Source organism: Prionailurus bengalensis, chromosome E2, assembly GCF_016509475.1.
Source record: "Prionailurus bengalensis isolate Pbe53 chromosome E2, Fcat_Pben_1.1_paternal_pri, whole genome shotgun sequence".
NCBI lineage: Eukaryota > Metazoa > Chordata > Mammalia > Carnivora > Felidae > Prionailurus > Prionailurus bengalensis.
Genome location: NC_057352.1, coordinates 3965296 through 3984966, shown reverse-complemented (window position 1 = coordinate 3984966; position 19671 = coordinate 3965296). Strand labels below are relative to the sequence as shown.

The window sequence follows — 19671 nt, the reverse complement described above, 5'->3', positions numbered from 1 at the left end:
AAGGAAGGGACCCCGGGCAGGTCCTCACCTGGCCACCAGGTGGCGGTGGTGGGAGGACGGCAAGCACTTCGGTGTCAGGGCGGCTGCTGGGAAACGTCCTAGGAACAAGCCCACGGACGCCAGCGTGGTCCCTGGAAGTGCGGCGTCACGAGCCCCACGCCCGTCGATCACCCACAGGCACACGTACGGTCGTTGCGAAACACTTTATTGGCGGAGGCTCACACATTCTGACCGTGTCTCAGGCCAGAGAATGACAGGAGGGTGACAGGTGCGCTGGGACCCTGAGGTGGCTCAGATGGAAGCTGCAAGAACCATGTCCGCAGGCCTGCTCCTCGATGCCTCAGTTTCCCCCTTATGAAACGGGAGGGTTATGTTCCCTTCCGGGTCTGAAATCCTGGTACAAATGGGACGAAAGCCCCAGGGAGGATGTTCCCCACTCCCAGAACCTGCCCCGAAGCTCCTACCCCACACCATGTGCCAGGAAAAGGACGTGTGCCCAAGAAGCCGTGTGCCTGGCGGCCCCTGCTGGCAGGGTCGGGGAGTGCGGCTCTCTCCGGAAGCTGGGGCAGGGACACCTGGGTGGTCGAGGGTTGTCCTGAGCCCTCGGGGCAGAGGGCAGAGGGCGGGGAAGCAGCGAGAGCTGCAGCCCGGCTCCGTCGGACGCAGGGTACGGAGCGGAGACGGGAATCCTCGCCAGGTTCCTGGCCGCTCCAGCAATCTTTCTGGGAAAGGAGACGGCGGCCGGGGTCACAGGATTCCCAAGCAAGAAGCTTGGTGGCCGCGCCAACTGGCAAAGGGTGCCGCGGCAGCCTATTCCTCCCGGAGCTTTTCTGGGGCCAGGCTGGCGGCCGAGGGCGCGGTCTTCCTCCGGCCCGGACCGCCCCCGCCCAAAGCCAGCCCCAGCAGCAGGGCGGCCAAGGCCAGGATGTGGACGCAGAAGTAGATGGAGGCCCAGTACCGGACGGTGTCTCCCAGGGACAGCAGCACGAAGCCCATACACATGTAGTCGTAGGCGCGCATCTTCAGGAACCAGTGCACCCAATCCCAGGCCTTCTGGCCCCCGGGACTGAGCCGCCCCCGCAGGGCCGACTCCAGTCGGCCCTCCGCCGCCAGGCACAGCGGGATGGTCAGGAAGCTTAGGTAGTAGCCAGGGTGGAGGCCGTGCCAGTAGGCGCTCAGCAACATGGTCCAGGCGCTCCTGGGGGAGGGGCTCGGATTCAGGACCCCGGCACCCAGACCCCCAGCCGCGCCTCCGTGAGACCCAGGACCACAGATCCCTGAGACCCAAGAGTCCTGACTCCCCAGGCCCCCCTCCCTCAGATCCAGGAGTCCAGACCCCCAGCCCCTCCTCCCTCAGACCCAGGACCACAGACCCCTGAGACCCAAGAGTCCTGACTCCCCAGCCCCCCCTCCCTCAGATCCAGGAGTCCAGACCCCCAGCCCCCTCCTCCCTCAGACCCAGAAGTCCAGACCCCCAGTCCCCTCCTCCCTCAGACCCAGGAGTCCAGACCCCCAGTCCCCTCCTCTGTCAGACCCAGGAGCCCAGGCCCCCAGCCCCTCCTCCCTCAGACCCAGGAGCCCAGACCCCCAGCCCTGCCTCCGTGAGACCCAGGAGTCCAGGCCCCCATTTCCTTCCTCCCTCAGACCCAGGAGCACAGACCCCTGAGACCCAAGAGTCCTGACTCCCCAGGCCCCCCTCCCTCAGATCCAGGAGTCCAGACCCCCAGCCCCTCCTCCCTCAGACCCAGGAGTCCAGACCCCCAGCCCCCTCCTCCCTCAGACCCAGGAGTCCAGGTCCCCAGTCCCTCCTCCCCCAGACCCAGGAGCCCAGACCCCCAGCCCCGCCTCCGTGAGACCCAGGAGTCCAGGCCCCCATCTCCTTCCTCCCTCAGACCCAGGACCACAGACCCCTGAGACCCAACAGTCCTGACTCCCCAGGCCCCCCTCCCTCAGATCCAGGAGTCCAGACCCCCAGTCCCCTCCTCCCTCAGACCCAGGAGCCCAGACCCCCAGCCCTGCCTCCGTGAGACCCAGGAGTCCAGGCCCCCATTTCCTTCCTCCCTCAGACCCAGGAGCACAGACCCCTGAGACCCAGGAGTCCTGACTCCTCAGGCCCTCCTCCCTCAGACCAAGGAGCCCAGAACCCCAGCCCCTCCTCCCTCAGACCAGGAGTCCTGACCCCCCCAGCCTCTCCTCCCTCAGACCCAGGAGTCCTGAACTCCACTCTCCTCCCTCAGGCCCAGGAATCAGGCCCCCGGCCCCCTCCTCCCTCAGACCCAGGAGTCCAGGCCCCCAGCCCCCTCCTCCCTCAGACTCAGGAATCACGATTCTCTTTTCAGGAACCCAGTTAATGCCCTCTTATCACAACTTCCCTCAAGACCCATGAACCTGAGCCCCTAGCCACTTCGTCTTGGGGATCTAAGAGTGGAATTCCTGATTCATGAAGACTCAGTCATCTCTAGCCATGGTCTCCTCTCTCTCTGGACCCCAAAATGCTATAAATTCAGGCTCCGGTCCCTCCTTCCTCAGAGACACAGAAATCACCACAGAGGACTCCGCCTGGAATGGAGATGTGGGTTCTTCCTTGTCTGTGGGCATCAGCCTTTCCCTGGGGCACATCAGGGTGCTTGAACCTAAGGACACAATAATGCTGCCCCCATCCTTGGAGGCATAGAGTCCGTAAAAAGGCTGAATTTTCACTCTTGCCCAAAAGGGAGACCTTTTCCCCTCTCTCTCTTCTTCAGCCACTTCCACGAAAAAAACATAGTGCTTCAGAAACTTTTCTCCATCCTTCGGATATAGATGGAGACGTTTGGAAAGGCTTGGAAAGAAGCCTTAAGAAAACACAGTCCACGAATGTTTTTCTGGAGGGTGGTGGTACCCAGTCTTTGAACTATAAATGTCATGGGAGTTGGAGCCCCTGTCTCCCCGCCACCGTGGGGGTTCATCCTAGGCACCTGGCATCACGCTACTGCCTGCTGGACACCTAGTTGCATTCTTCCTTCAGGTAGAGACGATCAGCACAGGTGGCTACCCCATTACCAACCGAACTCGGGCAGAACAGGAGACCGTGCATCACCGCAAACAGTCGTGGCTCCTCTTACTCGAGGACAGGTTATCGTTTCTCTCGGGAGCATGCTGTGCAGGGGACTGTGACAGGTGGCTCCGACGACAAGGCGAGCTTTCTTTTCGTTTTGGTAATCTCGTTAGCGGGTTACGTGGTGCACAGCCTGGCTCAATGCTAGCTCTTTAATAACAAAACCGTGTTCTTTCTTTTCTGCCAATGGTGGGGACAGAATTCCCGGGTCGGGAGCATTTCAAGAGACGTTCTCCGACAGGGAGAAACAGGGTGGAAGGGACGCACATAAACGGCCCACCAGGCACCTTGAACTCCACACAGGCACCTGAACTCTGAGCTGTGGTCCCTACCTGCTCTCCCCACCTGCACACTCTCCCAAGCACAGTCCGTGCTCCCCCTCAGCCTTTCCCCGCTTCCGTCCTCCCTGGAACCCACTCCAGCTGGCTCTCACTTCCACCCTCCAAACTGCTCCTGTCAAGGTTGCTGGAGACTCCCCCGCACCCTCCCGTCGCACCCAAGCCCGAGCCTTTGTTGTACTGAAGCTCCTGACATCACCCGACACAAATGATCCCTCTCTGCTTTCCTGCTGAGCTTTTCCTGAGCTCATCGGCTCTGTCTAGGCCGGCTCCTCCTCGTCCCTCGTCTACACCGGGGTTTCTCAATCTCAGCACTACTGACATTTGGGGCCAGATCATTCTGTGCTGGAGCGGGGGCCGTCCCGTGCCGCACAGGGTGTTGAAGAGCGTCTGGGGGCTGTAACCACTGGCTGCCAGTAGCATCTCCCAGTTATGGCACAAAGGGCTCCTAGGCGTTGCCGAATGCCCCCGGGGAGTGTGGCACAGTTGCCCCCAGCCGAGAACCTCTAACCGAAACACTGGAGCGCCCGCTGCTTTGACCTGCTGCTCAGCCCGAGTGTTAGGTACTGCTGCCTGAAGGCACCTGAGCGCCCACTTCTCACACCGTCTCCTCCTTCTGCGCCAGAGTCCCGTAACTGACCGCCTATCCAGTAACCCCAACCAAAACCTGACAGTCACCTGGGAGTCCGTGGGACTCCACCCAAGTTTCACTCCCTCACCCGAGCCACTCCGGAAACTTCCTCCTGCCCAGTCTTCCCATCTCAGTCACTCACAGCCATCACCTGGCATCACGCTTCACTTCCTCACGTTCTCATCCCCACATCCAGGCCGTGCCCAGTCCGGACACCCAGGTAGGTTTAGCTCCTAGCTCTGCAGCTGCGTCCTGACCTCATCTGGTGGCTCTGGGAAGGCGGAGTGACACTCGGCAGGTTACCTAACCTCTCTGAGCCTCAGTTCCCTCATCTTTAAAATGAGGGCGGGGAGCCTGGGTGGCTCAGTCGGTTAAGTGTCTGACTTCGGCTCAGGTCATCATCTCACAAGTTCGAGCCCTGCATCGGGCTCTGTGTGGACAGCTCGGAGCCCGGAGCCTGCTTTGGATTCTGTGTCTTCCTCTCTCTCTGCCCCTCCCCCACTCACACACACTCTCTCTCTCTCTCAAAACAAATAAACATTAAAAAAATTTTTTTTGAAACCAGGGTAGTAAGCTCTACGTCCTAAGGTTGTAAACATAACAATGTCTGGCACACTCGAGTTTCCACTCAAGAAGTATCGGATGAATAATGAATAAAAGCTACTATACGGTGACTACTCACCTGGCGGGCCTCACGTTAGGTATGTTCACATCGCTTAAACCTCTCATCAATCTCTGAAGTAAGTTAACAGCATCACCCCCATTTAAGAGTTGAGGAAACACAGGTCAACTAGCTACTTAAGGTTTCTCTGTGTCTGGCTGGGCCAGGATCCCAGAAAGTCTGGCCAGAGTCCACAGGATTCAGTACACTGCTTCTGTCCGAAGATGTTGACTTTACACAAGTAGAAACTGAGGCCCAGAGAAAGGGAACGATTTACCCCAGAGTAATGCAAATCAGGGGCTGGGAACGGGCTCAAGAAACTACAACTCCCATGACCCTCTGGGGCGGAGGCCCGGCCGGGAGCCCGCAAGCAGCCCCAGGCGCTACTGGGAGGTGTAGTTCCGTGTTTTCCCAGGGCAGGCGCGCTCACCTTAGCACATAGGAGCGAGCAGGTGCGCTCTTGTAGACGTACTGCGCCAGCCACCACTGCACCGTCATGTTCCAGTACCGCATGCCATCCCGCACCCGCACGCAGAAGTCAGTGCCGTAGCAGTCGATGTTGCGGATGGTCTCATAGTCGTACTCCAGGGAGGCCGCCTTCTCCGGACTGGGGGGGGTGGAGGATGAGGGTGGGGGACAGACATGCAGCTCAGCCAGGCCCCCTCCTGACGCTGGCTACTGTCCCAGCCCCGGATGCTAAGGAGGGGATCGCGGCCAGGCCAGAGCTCTGGCTGTCACATTTGCTAGGGCAACCGGAGAGGGTAGCCCAGAGGGAGCCTTTTCCCGGACGAAGACTGGGGGCGGGGGCACAACAGTTCACTGACAAGGGGTCCTCCTTCTCTTGGTCTCAGGGCTACAACAGCAACGAAAAGCCTTGAGGGGCTACAGTTGCTAAGCTACGAGTCCTCAGCAACCTGACCCTTCAGGGGTCTCAGATGCTAGGGGAGGGCAAACAAGCTCGCTGTATTCAGAGCAGCCGCCCAGTGTGGTCCTAAGTTGTCAAGACACTGTGGTTGCTAGGGAAGTAGCATCCCTAACAACGCGGTGGTCTATGATTGTTAGGGAGATGTTTGAGGCCCACGTGACACCTGATGGTCTCTGTTGCTAGGGAAAGGGTATTCCTTAGGAACAAGGCCTAGGATGTTTAGAAACACTTCCAGAAAGGGCCCCTCCTGGCCTTTATGATTATTCAGTTAAGTGTCATCTCCAGCACTACAGTGGCTCCTGGATCACTGGTGCCAACAGTCCCAGTGGCGGCGAACATCTTTCACCCACCCCAGGGTAGGTGGCTTCTGAGAATGGGAGGGGAGCCATCTATTACAAAAGCCCTTCAATTCCTGCTTGCCATTTTCTGGCGGACGCCCTCACTAGTAACCGGAGGTCTACGGATGGTTGCTAGGAACCGGGGATGGGGGAGGGGGGAAGTGGGGGGTGGGGTGGGGAGGTGGAGTCCAGTCCCAGTGGTTAGAAGCATCATTTCCCTAGCAACCTGAGAGCAACACTTCCTTAGCAACAAGATAACCCCTAGTTCCAGGCTAGCAATTCAAGAACGAGGAGGGGGGGTGGCACTAGGAACAAGGTCAGTCCACAGTTACTGGGGTACTTCCTCAGCAGTGGTAGGAAAGCCACCCGCGGTTGCTGGGAGCGGTGTCCTCTCTGCCAGAGGACAGCATGGTCAGGGACGCCATGTCCTCAGAAAGTGCAGGCTGTTCCGTGAGGACATCACATGGTTGGGGGCCTGTGCGCTGGCGTCTAGTAACCAAGGGCAGGTTAGGGGGTGCCATTTACATAGCAATGAAAAGCGAGTCTTGTAGCAGGAAGGGGCAGGTCCTGGTTGCTAGGGAAGCGCCCCCCTACCAAAGAGGGGCAGTCCAGTTGCTAGGTAACCATCTCCCTAGCGACAAAGGGTGGGCCCCATCACAGCCCAAAGATGGTATCCCAAGTAACCAGGAACAACCGGGTTATCGGGGTGACACTTCCATGGCAACAGAGGGGAGGCACGTGGTTGCTAAGATACCACCTTTTCCTAGCAACAGAGAGCAATTCACCATCCCACAAGGTGACAAGCGTTAGCAACAGGGGGCAGTGGCAGGTATGAAGAGTACTGCTCCCTAGGGCAGGGGTAGGTGGGCGGTGGTGGCCAAGGGGCGACATTCCACTGACAGCAGGGGGCGAAGCTGCACCCCCTGCTCCCCCGCTCTCCTCCCTGCTAGGGGCAGGGCCAGCCTGTGCTGACGGGGCCTGCCGGGTCTTGGGAAGCCTCCCTCCCGCCGCCTGACCTGCTGGGGGGTGGGCATTGGAGGGTGGGGCCGCCCCCGGCCCGGGCTTTGGCGGCCACGGGGTAGGCCCCGAAGCCGGCAGCAATGCAGCCGCACTCGGCGGCAATCCAGGCCACGTAGAAGCGCATGCGGAAGGCGAAGAAGACGGGGATCATGTAGAAGAGGCGGGCAGGCAGCGGGCGGGCGTAGAAGGCGTCCTCACGCACGGCCTCCAGCGGGAAGAGGTGTGAGGACAGCAGGAAGAGCAGGCCAAAGAGCGGGGCCGGCCAGGCTCGGCGCAGGAGGGGCCGCAGGCTGGGCACGGCCCCCGGGAAGGGCTGCTCCAGCCAGTCCAGGTACGTGCGGTAGCGGAAGAACGGGCCTGTGGCGGGAGGGAGGGGCAGCCGTCAGAGACTGGTCTGGAGGTGGGGGGGGGGGGCTGAGACTGGGCGCTGAGGAGTGGGGGAGGGGGTGGGGCTAGGTAACCGGGAACAAGAGGAGGGAGACTCTGAGAGAAAGGGACAAGAAACCAGCGAGTCTTAGACTCTTGATCTTGGGGGTCGTGGTTCAAGCCCCACGTGGGGCTTTGGGTGTAGAGATTACTTAAAAATAAAGTAGGGGCGCCTGGGTGGTTCAGTCCTGAAAGTGTTCGACTTCGGCTCAGGTCACGATCCCACAGTTTGTGAGTTCAAGCCCCTCTGTGCTGACAGCTCAGAGCCTGGAGCCTGCTTTGGATTCTGTGTCTCCCTTTCCCTCTGCCCCTCCTCCGCTTGCGGTCTCTTTCTCAAAAATAAATAAACATTAAAAATAAAAGAAAGAAAGAAAGCAAAGAAAGAACCCAGAGAGGGGGAGTTCAAGGGCTCAGAGAAAAAGATAAAGGACAGACCGCTAAGCAGCGAGGAACAAAGAGCTGGAGAGTGGGGGGTATGGAGACAAGTCCCCAAGAAACACAGGGGCAGACAGGCGGGACCCGAGGGGTGGGGGTGGGGGGTGACCTCTGCATGAAGGAGGAAGTAGGGCAGTGCAACTGGAGAGGAACAGAGTGGTTTGAGAAAAGGTCAGAGGGTTGCAGGCAGGGAGGACTCAGGGTTTTGTTCTAAGAGCCAGGAAACCGCTGAAGGCTCTTCCAACAGAGAGGTGCTGGGATGCCATTTACCCTGGCCCCTGAGCAGGGCGGGGGCTGCAGAGGGTCACCGGTGGAAAACAGGAGACAGTGGTAGCGCTGGAGATAAACTGGCGGCCTGGCCCAGGGAGGGAGCAGGTGCGGATTAACGGAAGTGACAGCCTTACGTGTCACAAAGAACAGAGAGAAGAGAGTAGGATTCCATTCATAAGTGACCAGCACCGGGATATCTATAGAGACAGAGAGTCAGTCAGTGGTTCCCAGGGATTGGGGGCAGATGCGGTTTGAGGGACGATGGCTACAGGGTCCAGAGTTTCCTTCGGGGCGATGCAATGTCTACAATGACATGGTGGTGATGGCCGCACAAGTCTGTAACTATGCTAACAACTACTGAGCTGCATGTAGCTTTAAGTGGGTGAACATATCAGTTCCGGTTCCATAAAGCTGTCATAAAAACCTCCTAGGGGCACCCGGGTGGCTCAGTCGGTTGAGCATCCGACTCTTCATTTCAGCGCAGGTCACAATCTCACTTTGTGAGTTTGAGCCCCGCATCAGGCTCTGCGCTGACTACTTGGGATTCTTTCTCTCTCTCTCTGCCTTTCCTCTGCTTGTGCTCTTTTTCTCTCTCAAAGTAAATAAATAAACTTAAAAAAAATCTTAGAAAAAAAGACAGAAAACCTCCTAGGACATCAACATTAATGGAAAATATTTTCGGACGCTAAAAATGGGAGCATAATGTGAATGTATTTGTTCCTTGGGTGATAGAAACATCAGGGTTGCATAGACCTTGCTCCTTTGTCTCCTGATTGCTCCCAAGAAGCCACAAGGAACCACTGAGGCCAAGAACAGTCTGTCTCTGCTCTGGAGGGCCAGCGGGAGAGTCTGATGTAGACCCAGGCAGAGATGCTCGCCCTCAAGAGGAGCACATGCTGGGGCACCTGCATGGCATCTGACTTTGGCTCAGGTCATGATCTCACAGTTTGTGAGTTTGAGCCCCACCTCGAGCTCTGTGCTGACAGCTCGGAGCCCGGAGCCTGCTTCAGATTCTGTGCCTCCCTCTCTCTCTGCCCCTCTCCCACTGGCACTCAGTCTCTCTCTCTCAAAAATAAATAAATATTTAAAAAAAAAAAAAAAAAAAAAGGAGATGTTGGAACAGAGGCAGGATCACAGAACAGGCACCAAAGTCCGGGTGGAGAATGGGGACAGGCAGTGGTGACGAGATGCAGGGAGGCAGGGCTGGGTACGCAGCCACACTCACCTGTCATGATTCCCACGTAGCAGTAGCTGTAGCTGAGCGTCTCCATCAGAGAGGGGACATCAGGCAGAAGCCCCAGGCTGGGCCCCTTGCTGAAGCCCGTGGCCATTTCCTTCCTCTGGGCCAAGTGCAGGTCCTGAACTTCACTGGCGAGACTCACCAGCTGGGAGGAAGGGGCACGGGTGGGGGACAGATCAGACCCCGGGCCTTCCTCACCCTCGCCTTCCTGCAGCCAAGGGAAGCCACCGGGAGGGAGCTGAGGTTCTAGTCCATGGGCGGCTCTCGGCATCCAGAGTCATGAGTCGCAGGGTGGCGGCTTCTGGCCACAGGTGCTCCCTAGCACTGCCTCCTGGGCCTTTCTGTCTCTTCGTTCCCCCTTCTGTGTTCTCCCGCGGGCCGTGGCTTCATACCACACACGCTCTCATGATCTCCAAGCTGTACCCTGTCTGGGCTCCTTCCTCCATCCCCAAAACCATTCAAAGTGCCTCTTGTCAGTAATACAAGCCTACCGCGTTCCTCAAACTCATGGCCTCGAGAGCGGAACACGTTACCGTTCCCCAGAGGTGGTGCTCTCCCCTCCGCAAATGCCACCATCAGGCAATTAACTGCTCAGGCGGGGAACCTTCCTTACTCCCCAAATCTACTGTAGGTCTCTGAGTCTGTAGCTTTTGGCCTCCGTTCTGCTGCCCAGCCCCCAGGCTAAACGTGACGGGCCTGCCCCTGCAGGCCTGTTCTCCACCTTCTCCACAGGCCCAAGGCTGACACGGCAGCCACAGGCCTCAGCCGGCCTTCCGGCTTCCCCCTGGGTTCTGCCAGAAGGGAGCCCCAGGACCAGAGGGGAGAAGGCAGGTGTGAGGGCTGGGCCATGTCCCTTGGTCCATCCTCTCAAGGCAGAGGGAGGACTCCACACAACACTCTCCTTTCTGTTCGACTACCGGCCCCGCTCTCGTCCCCAGGGTTGGTACCGGCTCCCCGTGGCTGGCCCAGGATCCTCACTGTCCCTTCTGGCTCCTCCGCCCCCCGCCCACCCACACTGTTGTCAAGAAGGACTCCTCAAAGTATCCCCAACGCGGCACTTGCTCCTGGGGCTCTGACTGGCCTACCGATGGCCTGGGTCAGGCCACCACTGCTGGTCAGCGGGACTCTGATCAAGGAGGCTGCCCTCATCCCTTCTTGCGCTCCCCGCGGCAACTCTGTGGGCATCCAGGGCGCAGTTCCAAACACGTCAATGTGGTCACCTTACCTCTTCTGGCGACAAACCCCAAAACCGCTTCCGGTGGATCCTGGGCCCCCTGGGAAGCCTAAACCCCTCACCTTGGCCCCACTCCCCTTCCCCTTCCGTCTCTCGATGAACACTCACTGTGGCTGGCGCCCAGTCACCGGGCTCAGCCTGCTCCCTTCCACGTGCTGTTCCTACAGGCCAAAAGGCTCTTCCTCCAACTCTCAGCCAACCAACTCCGGCCTGCCCTTGCATCCCGGGCCACCGAGAACACAAGATGCTCGGGAGACCTGGTTCGCTACCTCACGTGACTGTCCTGTGTCCTGTGTGACATGTCGCTGGAGCCCAGCACACAGGAACTCAGGACTTTTCGGTCTGGGGTGGGGCCTGGGAACCTGCTTTCACCCATCTCCCCAGGTGGTTTCGAGCCAGACACGGGTGTCCTGTTTTTGTGCCCTCAGAGAAGCGCCTTCTCTCCAAAGCTGTTTCCCCCTCCTTCGCTAAATGGCTTGCTACCAAGATGCACTCCTCGAGAACTGGTCTGTAAAGCACTTAGCTCAACCTTTGGCACACGGCAAAGACCAAATGACACCTGCACTACTTGGCCGCGGTTACCTACTTGGCGCGGGGAAAGGAGGGACTACTTCTTCCCCCCCCTCCCCCCCGGGGAACAGTTGAGAGGTGAAGTCCTGCCCCTGGGGGTGCTCCGAGATAAAAATCCCACCTCCCCTACTGCCCCCGAGAGTGGGTGTGGAGGAGGACGAGAAGATGGGCCGTTCCCTGGCACCAAGAGAGGGGTGGAGGGGCGTCTGACCTTCAGTGTCAGCAGCAGCTGGACGGCATTGGTGAAGGGCGTGGGAGTGGGCAGGCCCAGCAGGCTGAGTGCGCGGAAGAACAGGAGGTAGGAGAAGGTCCAGGCGAGGGCCAGGGCGTGGCAGGAGCTGGGGCAGAGCAGGAGGACGAGCGTGCTGGGTACAGGGACCTCGACTCCGCCTCCCCCAGATTCTAGCTACAAGCCCTCCCTCACCCCCCCCAACAGACAAGGGGGGGAAGGACGGGAGGAGCCAGACTGAACCAGTGCAAGAGGGGGCTCAGCCCCACAGAAATGCGCCACAACGGAGAAGAGAATGAGGAGGGGTTACGATAAGCTTTAGGGTGAAAACCCTTCAGGCCTCCATTTTTTCCGAGGGAGGCGAGAAACACGGAGAAAGAAAGGGAGACGTAGTACAAATATGAATGGTGGCAGGGCCGGCCCACCGGTCCCCGTTCTCCCGAATACATGATACGGATATGAAGAACCAGGACAAACACGCAGGGACAAGACCCAGAAAAAAGGGCCGGACAGGAAGAAACACAGACCAAACCACACGGAGAATCCAGAGATAAAAAGAGACACCCAGAGACAAAGGCAGAAAGGGAGATAGACCCAAAAAGGAAACAGGTTGCTTCCTCCCCCTCTGTTCTCCCTCCACACCGCCCCCCCCCCCCAATCCTCACCAGGGCTGCGCCTGAATGAGGGCCCAGGTCCCAAGGATGGTGATCAGAGAATGCAAAGTGTGGGGGCCACAGGTGAACAAGGTGAGCCCCAGGCCCACAGCTGCTGCCCCCCATCTCTTCAGCCCAGGTCCTGCGGGGAGAAGGGACAGCATAAGCCTGGACCCTTCCAGGGAGTCCCCTGCCAGGTGCCCCCCACCCCCCAATTTTCCACTAGGGAGGGAACCTGACTCACCAGCTTTCTTAAAGAGGAAGCCGATGGGGATGGAGATAAGAAGAACCACTAGATAAGTCCATTCTTCAGGCGACATGGTCTGGGGGAGGGGCAGAGGGTTTGTGAGAACCCAGGGATCCTGGCCATCAGCCCCTCACCCTTACAGGATTCAGGAACCCACCCCCTCTAGTCCCCAGTGTGGAGGATCGTGGAGCCCTACCCTCAGCCCCTCTCCTCTGAGAACAGAGGAATCCGGACCTCCAGGACCTTCCTCCTTCAAGGATGAAGCAATACACCCCCAGCCCCGCTTTTTGGAGAACCCAGGAATCCAGACCTCTCAGCCCCTCCTCCGAGGATTCAGGAATCCGGCCCCTCCCCCTGCGATCGCAGAAATCGAAGCTAATCCCCCAACCCCCATTGGGGACCCACGGATTCAGTCATCGCTCGGTGAGAACCCAGCAACAACCCTTGTCCCAGGCCTTTCCCTTGCAGAGCCCAGGATTCCAGAGCTCCCAGCCCCTTCCTCCTGGAAGGATCCAGGGACTCGGGCCCTCCCTCTCTGAGAACCCAGACTCCAGCCTCCACCTCCATCCAAGGTGCAGACGTTTCTTCCACCTAAAGCCTGGAGGGCGCCCCCCACCCCGTACGTCCCCACTCCCCCAGCGCAGGTCAGACCGGCTCCGGCAGAGCCACAGGCGGTTACACCACCCCCTGCTCGGCCGCGCTCCCGGCGCCGAGTCCGCCCCCGTCCGCCGGCCGGTCCGCAGCCCCCGCCTCACCCCAGGTCGCCCGTGCCCCCGCCCACCTGGGCCTGGCTCCGCGCCGCCCGCCGGGCGGGAGGCGGCCAAGCGGTCCGGGCCCACGGGCGCCCCGGCTGTGGCCACGCCTCCCCGGCCCAGCGCGCGCTGCTCTGTCGTGGTCCCGGGCCGGATGTGCTGCCCCGTCAGGCTGCGGGCCGGGCAGGGAAGCGGCCGGCAACCGGCACCCGACAGCTCCAGCCCGTGGCTGCACCTTTACGCCTCGGCAGCCGAGCCCAGTGCACGTAAAGAGGCGGGGCCCGGAGCTTCGGGCTCGGACGGGAGCCCGGGGAGAAGCCGGGGTCTCCGCTTCGGGTTCCTTCGGGCAGAATCGGCGGCAGTTTGGAGGCGGGGCCACAAGCTTCGGTCCCCGTTCGGAGGTCTCCGTTCGGATGTAGGCGGGGCCAAGAGCCTCGGCCGGATGTGGGCGGGGTCATATCGTTGGTTTCCTTCGAGCATAGTTGGGTACCAGTGACCCAGGTTAGGAGATAGGCGAAGTCTCGTTCTTTGAGAAGGAGGCGGGGCCACAGACTTAGGCAACACGAAGGAGGCAGCGATCTGGAACATTTCAAGGGGCGGAACGAACAGCATCCCGGCTGGAGGGGGCGGGGCCTGTGGATGACGTCACCAAAGGGCGGGGCCAGGGTAATAAGCCACACTTTCTCTAGTGGCGGAACCCTAGCGGCGGGGACGTTCCCCTCGCGAGGGCGGGGCCAAGGTGTTCCACTCTACGAGGAAGGCGGGGCTACGGCGCCGCTGGGGGCGGATCCTAGACTTCCCGCTTCGCTGAGGTGGCGGTGTGACGAAATTGACGCAGGGGGTCGGGATGCGGAGGGGTGGAGGAAGCAGCGCGTGGCGCGCTACGTAGGGGGTGGCTCCGCCGGGACTGCGAGTTGGTGTTTACGAGGTGACTAACTGGTTCTGTCAGAGGACGGTGCCGCATTCTGAGGGGAGCGCTCACGAGGGGGTGAGCCCGCCCGGACGGAGAACGGACCGTGGTGCCCAGGGGGAGGGGCTTCCGGCCGCGGGGTTCGCTCAGTGGGGCGGGTACTCCCCAACTGGGAGTGCTTGAGGCCGGAGGGGGCGGGGCCTGGCCGCGGGGTTGACGGGAGCCGAGGATGCCCGATCGCGGGACCGCTGCGTTCGGGAGGGGGCGGGGCTGCGAGTTCGGCCGCGTCGAGGCGGTCCGAATGCCCGAAATCTGGCGCCGGGCGGGGGCGGGCCTTCTGTCGTGGGCGTCCGACCCAGTGCGAGGGGGCCCGGAGGCCGCGCCTCGGGGCTTCGGAAGGGGGCGGGCCCGAGTTCCGAGCCACCCGAAGGGGGCGTGGCCCTGCACTAGCGGAGGCTTGTCTCGGAGCCAGAAGGCGAGATGGCCGGGACGCCGACCGCGGGGTCCTGGGGGCCCCAGCGATTCGGCGGAGGGCGGGGTCTTGTCTCGGCGGCCCCGGGGCCTGGCGGGATCGCTGAGGGGGCGGGGCTCGGCCTGGAGACTCAGCAGGTGGCAAAGGCTGCCTTGACGAGGCCCCACCCCCGGGGCTCAGGGGCGGGGCCCCGCTGAACCCCCGCCCCCTCACTCCCCACCCCTAAGCGGTGGGAGCGCTAAGTCGGTGACCTTTGTGTCCCCCTGGCTCCCGCAGGAGGATGCTGGTGGTGGAGGTGGCGAACGGCCGCTCCCTGGTATGGGGGGCCGAAGCGGTGCAGGCACTGCGGGAGCGTCTGGGAGTGGGGGGCCGCACGGTGGGCGCCCTGCCCCGCGGGCCCCGCCAGAACTCGCGCCTGGGCCTCCCGCTGCTGCTGATGCCCGAGGAGGCGCGGCTCCTGGCCGAGATCGGTGCCGTGACCCTGGTCAGCGCCCCGCGCCCGGATCCACGCCAACACAGCCTGGTAAGGGGCGGGCCGGGGGCGCGAACGCCCTGGACCTGCGGAAGTACAGGCAGGACACCTGGACTGCGCGGGTTCGGTCCCTAAGGTGGGAGGGATCAGGGCGTCCTCGATTCTGGAAGAATGTGGGTGCAGGAGATTGGCATCTCCGAGTTCGGGCTTTGAGGTTGGGAGGGGTCAGGGGGTCAGGATACCTGGCTTTCTAAAGCGGGATATACTTGGATCCTGGGATTCTCGCCGATTTACTTGTCAGGCTCTGGCATCCTTCAAACGCCAGCAAGAGCAAGACTTCCAGGAGCAAAGCGCCCTGGCAGCCGAGGCCCGTGAGACTCGTCGTCAGGAGCTCCTAGAGAAGATTGCGGAGGGCCAGGCTGCGAAGAAGCAGAGGCTGGAACAGGAATCAGGGAGCAGCGGGAGCCAGGAGGCCGGTGGGAGCCAGGAGCCGGGTGGGAACCAGGCTCCCCCGGAGAATGAGGCCAGTGCCAGCCAGGCTTCTGGAGAGCACGAGGAAGCAGGTGAGGCTGAGACTTGGAGTCCAGGGACCAGGGGAAGGGAGGGAGAGGTCTTTTGGGAATCCTGGCTGGAATCCCGGCCTGGGACTCCCTGGAGGATGAAAAGACGTCGTCCTTGAATTCACCCCGTTCTCTTGGATTCACCTCCCCCAGGTTCCTCTTCTCCCCAGCCAGGGCCTTCAGATGGGGTGGCCCCCTTGCCCAGGTCCGCCCTGCTGGTCCAGTTGGCCACTGCTAGGCCCCGACCCATCAAGGCTAGACCCCTGGATTGGCGCGTCCAGTCCAAAGACTGGCCCCATGCTGGCCGTCCTCTCCATGAACTTCGCTACAGCATCTACAGAGACCTGTGGGAGCGAGGCTTCTTCCTCAGTGCTGCTGGCAAGTTTGGGGGTGACTTCCTGGTCTATCCTGGTGAGTTTGGGTGGGGACCTCCAGTTGTGGCCCCTTTTTTCACAACCCCTCCACAGTCCGCATGTTTCCTTTTTCCTTTTCTCAGCGTCTGAAACCCGTGGAAGGACAGGAGACACTTGGGAACCCAAGCTCATTTGGAGGGCAGTTTAGTAAATTTCATTAAGCACTTACTTTGACCCCCAAATTTCACTTAGAGACACTTAGATATGTGCACAGAACATACAAGAAATCATCATCACAGGATCCTTTAAAGTAGTGAAATATTAGAAAACAAGCAGAATTAAAAAAAATTGTTTTTAATGTTCATTTTTGAGAGACTGTGAGCAAGCAGGGGCGGGGCAGAGAGGGAGACACGGAGTCTGAAGCAGGCTCCAGGCTCTGAGCTGTCAGTACAGAGCTCAACGTGGGGCTGGAACCCACGAACCTCGAGATCATGACCTGAGCTGAAGTTGGACGCGTAACCGACTGAGCCACCCAGGTGCCCCCAGAATGATTATGAATGGGTTAGCAGTTAAACACTGGTGCTAGTCGTCAGAGTAACGTAGGTCCATGTACATTTATGAAAAGATGACCAAAGGGGGAGAAAAAGAACCACTTGTCAAAAACGTGTATGGTAAAATACTCTATAGTTTATGTTACTGTGCAGTCTTATGCACGTTATTTAAGTAGCATTAAAAATTACGGCTCCAGTGAAAGAATGTGGACAGAACTTAAGATAAAACGGTGTGAGTAGATGAAGAGAATCCTATCAAACAAGTGGAAAAAGGTGTGAAAACACGGACTCCAGCCCAAGTACAGTGGTTTCCTCTGGGAGGGAATTTGCATCAGGTGTAGGAACACGAGCCTTTTGCTGTATCAGTTAATTTTTGAATTTGTAGTAAGAGTGCCTTTATTGTGTAACTGAAAGGTTAAGAAAAATAAGTCTGCAGGAAAATCAACCTCTTTGTTCCTCCTGAGAATGTAGAAAGATAGGAGCACCTGATAAGTAGTCAGGTCTTAGCTGTTCACTGGAGACCGACTGGGGTGTCTGAGGTGAGGCGAGGGCCTGCGTCTCTTCTGAGACTGAACACGTAACTAAGGGACTGGCTTAGGAACCCAGGACAGTGTGCCTGCCCTGTGCTCTGCAGATAACCACACTTTGATTACTTTGCTGCTGCTGCTGCTGCTGCTGCTGCTGCTGTGTGTGTGTGTGTGTGTGTGTGTGTGTGTGTGTGTGAGACTCCCGTATGTAAGAGATTATTTTGGTTTTGAAAATGAATAGTCAGTTTACTAATCATATGAATGCTAATATCCAGTTCTTTTTGAAGCTTCCAGTTCAATTTATAAATCTTTTCAGTCTAGCAGATTTTAAGGGGACTCTTAGTCTAAGTTTGATCCCACTTGCAAAAGGAGTTAAGTAATTTTCAATGTGATAAGCTGCATTTTAAATTTTAATATATTTTCCTTTTTAAGGAAGATGGTTTTCCTGGTTATAGAACCTGCCGCTAACTCAGATCTAAAAAACTACAAATGGGGTGCTTTTTAAGTTTATATGTTCTAATGCTGTTAATACACTTACAAAATTTCAGGTTAAAAAAAGTTTGACTCCACCAATAACTCGATCACACATTTGAAACTGAATCACAAGACTGGCCTGTTAGCTCTAGTGGATCAATATTTCTAAAACGATACATACTCAGTATATGAAATATACGTGGAATCCTTGTCCCCTGAAGATTAATAGTCAAGGTCTGGATCCCTTAAATATATTTAAACATTTATTTATCTTGAGAAAGACAGAGCGCGAGCAGATGAGGGGTAGAGAGAGACACACACAGAATCTGAAGCAGGCTCCAGGCTCTGAGCACAGAGCCTGATGTGGGGCTCAAACCCACGAACCGCGAGATTGTGACCTGAGGCGAAGTTGGACGTTTGCCCATCTGAGCCACCGAGGTGCCCCTTAAATATTTCTAACAGTAAATCCTCCTGAACTTTAAAGACAGTAAGCCTCTAAGAACAGTTTTGGGGTAACTTCTCAAGTCTTTGATGCTTCCTTCTCAGCAGGTGTCATACCAGCCAGAGAGATGCCTGGCTCCTGGCCGGGTTCTTGCTGGAGGCCCAGCTGCCAGCCTGGGCCTTGTTTTCCTGTTGCCATGACACTCCCCTGTCAGATGGGATGTCTCATAGCCTTGCTCTTGGAGACTTCCATTACCTACCACTTAATCTTCTGTGTCGTGCCCCACTGGTTCCTACTCTGCTCGATCACATTTATCTAATCCAGGGGCACACTGCAGCCCCCATCAAATGCGGCCCACCAGTTTTTAAAGAGAAAGTTACTGGGACGCAGGCCGATGCACTTATTTACGTATGGTCTGTGGCTTCTGCTGTGCTATAGGAGCGAGGTGTGTACCTGTAACATGACCCACAAAACAATATTTACTGTGTGGCCCTTTGCTGTATTAACTCCGTTATCCCATCTATTCATTACTCCGTCCCGTTGTAAATTCTTTTTTCTTCTAGTCTCTTGGAGTCACTTCTTCCTGGACATTGACGTGATGTCCTATGTGTTCCTCACGGCTTTCCCTGACTTTGTGATCCTGGTTCTTACGTCACGACAGTGACATATTCAGTTACTTGTTCGGTTTGTCGTTTAAGGACGATTATGCTGTTGGTGTGTGGCAGCTTCCTGCCCCTGTCCCACTGTATCATTGGCTTTTCCAAGTTGGTACACCGTTTCGATTTTAAAGGCTGTATGCTATCCAGTCTTACTGAGAGACCCTGAATTTAACAAGTCTGTGGCTTGGTTATTTCTGTTTCTTAGCGGTTGTAAATGATAACAGGGTGAAGAGCTTTATTCTGCATTTTAGGGGTGCTATCCTTGTAAGAAAAAAATTCCACGAGTGGAATTGCTGGGTCCAAGAATAGCTATTTTTAAATATTCATAGCGATTACGAAGATGGTTCCCATGTCCTACCTATGGACATTCCAGCATCTTCCGGCCCTCTGCCCCTGGAAATTGCCACATGTCTCTTCTCTCACCCAGGTGACCCACTTCGTTTCCACGCCCATTACATTGCTCAGTGCTGGGCTCCTGGGGACCCCATTCCACTCCAGGACCTGGTTTCTGCCGGCCGCCTGGGAACCAGCGTCAAAAAGACGCTGCTCCTGTGTTCTCCTCAGCCTGACGGTAAGGTGGTCTACACCTCCCTGCAGTGGGCCAGCCTGCAGTGAACTCCAGAGACCTAGGGGGACGTGGCTGCATCTGTGGAAAGAGCCTTTCTAGATGGTCCCATGCTCACATCTGCGCGGGAGGCCTCAACACCCTCCTCCCTCTCTCTGCGGTTAAGTTTTGAGTCCGGATTTATAAACACTACACCTTCTTACTTCCCTCCCTGTTTCAGAGCACTTATTGGCTGCAATGTTTTTGTAGTTACCTGTTTCCAAACTGTGAGCTTCTTGAGGGTGAAGACTGGGTTTGATTCATGTCTGTTTTCTACCGGGCACAGGTCCCAACAGGTCCCAGTAAACTTGTTGAATAAACATGGAGTCTGTGATTTCAATCCCGACGGCAATCCTGGGAAGCGTGGGCCTTTGCATTTGTGTAAGCCGGCGAGGGAAAGGCCTGAAGGAGGTCACACATCTAGGAGGTATCCAGCAGGCTGACATTTAAAACTTGGTCCTGCTGATTGCAGAGTCTGAACTCTGTCCACCGCACTGAACCTCCTTTTGAAAAGATTGTCACGGAACATTTCAGATGCATACAAAGGCATAAATGAAATAATGCCTATACACCTGCAGAAA

At 57.8% G+C, this 19671-nt stretch overlaps 2 protein-coding genes across 8 annotated transcripts; one reads left to right on the top strand and one right to left on the bottom strand.

Annotated features, from left to right (window-relative positions):
* Positions 1-188: 188 nt before the first annotated feature.
* On the bottom strand, positions 189-13428 carry MBOAT7 (membrane bound O-acyltransferase domain containing 7). 5 transcript variants are annotated; one of them, XM_043600127.1, is made up of 8 exons: positions 13096-13428; positions 12312-12390; positions 12080-12209; positions 11397-11523; positions 9367-9526; positions 7007-7367; positions 5158-5334; positions 189-1198 (listed from the first exon to the last, which is right to left on the bottom strand). In XM_043600127.1, the coding sequence occupies exons 2-8, from the start codon at positions 12385-12387 to the stop codon at positions 811-813; spliced, it is 1419 nt and encodes a 472-aa protein (XP_043456062.1). In that variant the 5' UTR covers positions 12388-12390; positions 13096-13428; the 3' UTR covers positions 189-810. The 5 variants fall into 5 exon arrangements, with proteins under 5 accessions (XP_043456062.1, XP_043456061.1, XP_043456064.1 ...); XM_043600126.1 differs by lacking the exon at positions 13096-13428 and adding an exon at positions 12876-13044; XM_043600129.1 differs by lacking the exon at positions 13096-13428 and adding an exon at positions 12511-12623.
* Positions 13429-13863: 435 nt separating this feature from the next.
* Positions 13864-19410, top strand: TSEN34 (tRNA splicing endonuclease subunit 34). Of its 3 annotated transcripts, none has more exons than XM_043600135.1 (5): positions 13864-13994; positions 14725-14971; positions 15222-15483; positions 15634-15891; positions 18914-19410. In XM_043600135.1, exons 2-5 carry the CDS (start codon positions 14729-14731, stop codon positions 19099-19101), a joined length of 951 nt encoding a protein of 316 aa, XP_043456070.1. In that variant the 5' UTR covers positions 13864-13994; positions 14725-14728; the 3' UTR covers positions 19102-19410. The 3 variants fall into 3 exon arrangements, with proteins under 3 accessions (XP_043456070.1, XP_043456072.1, XP_043456073.1); XM_043600137.1 differs by having other exon boundaries at positions 13864-14054; XM_043600138.1 differs by lacking the exon at positions 13864-13994 and adding an exon at positions 14321-14451.
* The last annotated feature ends 261 nt before the right edge of the window (positions 19411-19671 follow it).

Coding starts and splice junctions, on each gene's coding strand:
- TSEN34 (XM_043600135.1), top strand. CDS start 14,729: ATGCTGGTGGTGGAGGTGGCGAACGGCCGCTCCCTGGTATGGGGGGCC. Junction 14,972..15,221: donor ATCCACGCCAACACAGCCTG/GTAAGGGGCGGG, acceptor TTTACTTGTCAG/GCTCTGGCATCCTTCAAACG. Junction 15,484..15,633: donor TGGAGAGCACGAGGAAGCAG/GTGAGGCTGAGA, acceptor CACCTCCCCCAG/GTTCCTCTTCTCCCCAGCCA.
- MBOAT7 (XM_043600126.1), bottom strand. Junction 5,335..7,006: donor CAATGCCCACCCCCCAGCAG/GTCAGGCGGCGG, acceptor CACCCCCCCCAG/TCCGGAGAAGGCGGCCTCCC. Junction 1,199..5,157: donor GCTCGCTCCTATGTGCTAAG/GTGAGCGCGCCT, acceptor CCCCTCCCCCAG/GAGCGCCTGGACCATGTTGC.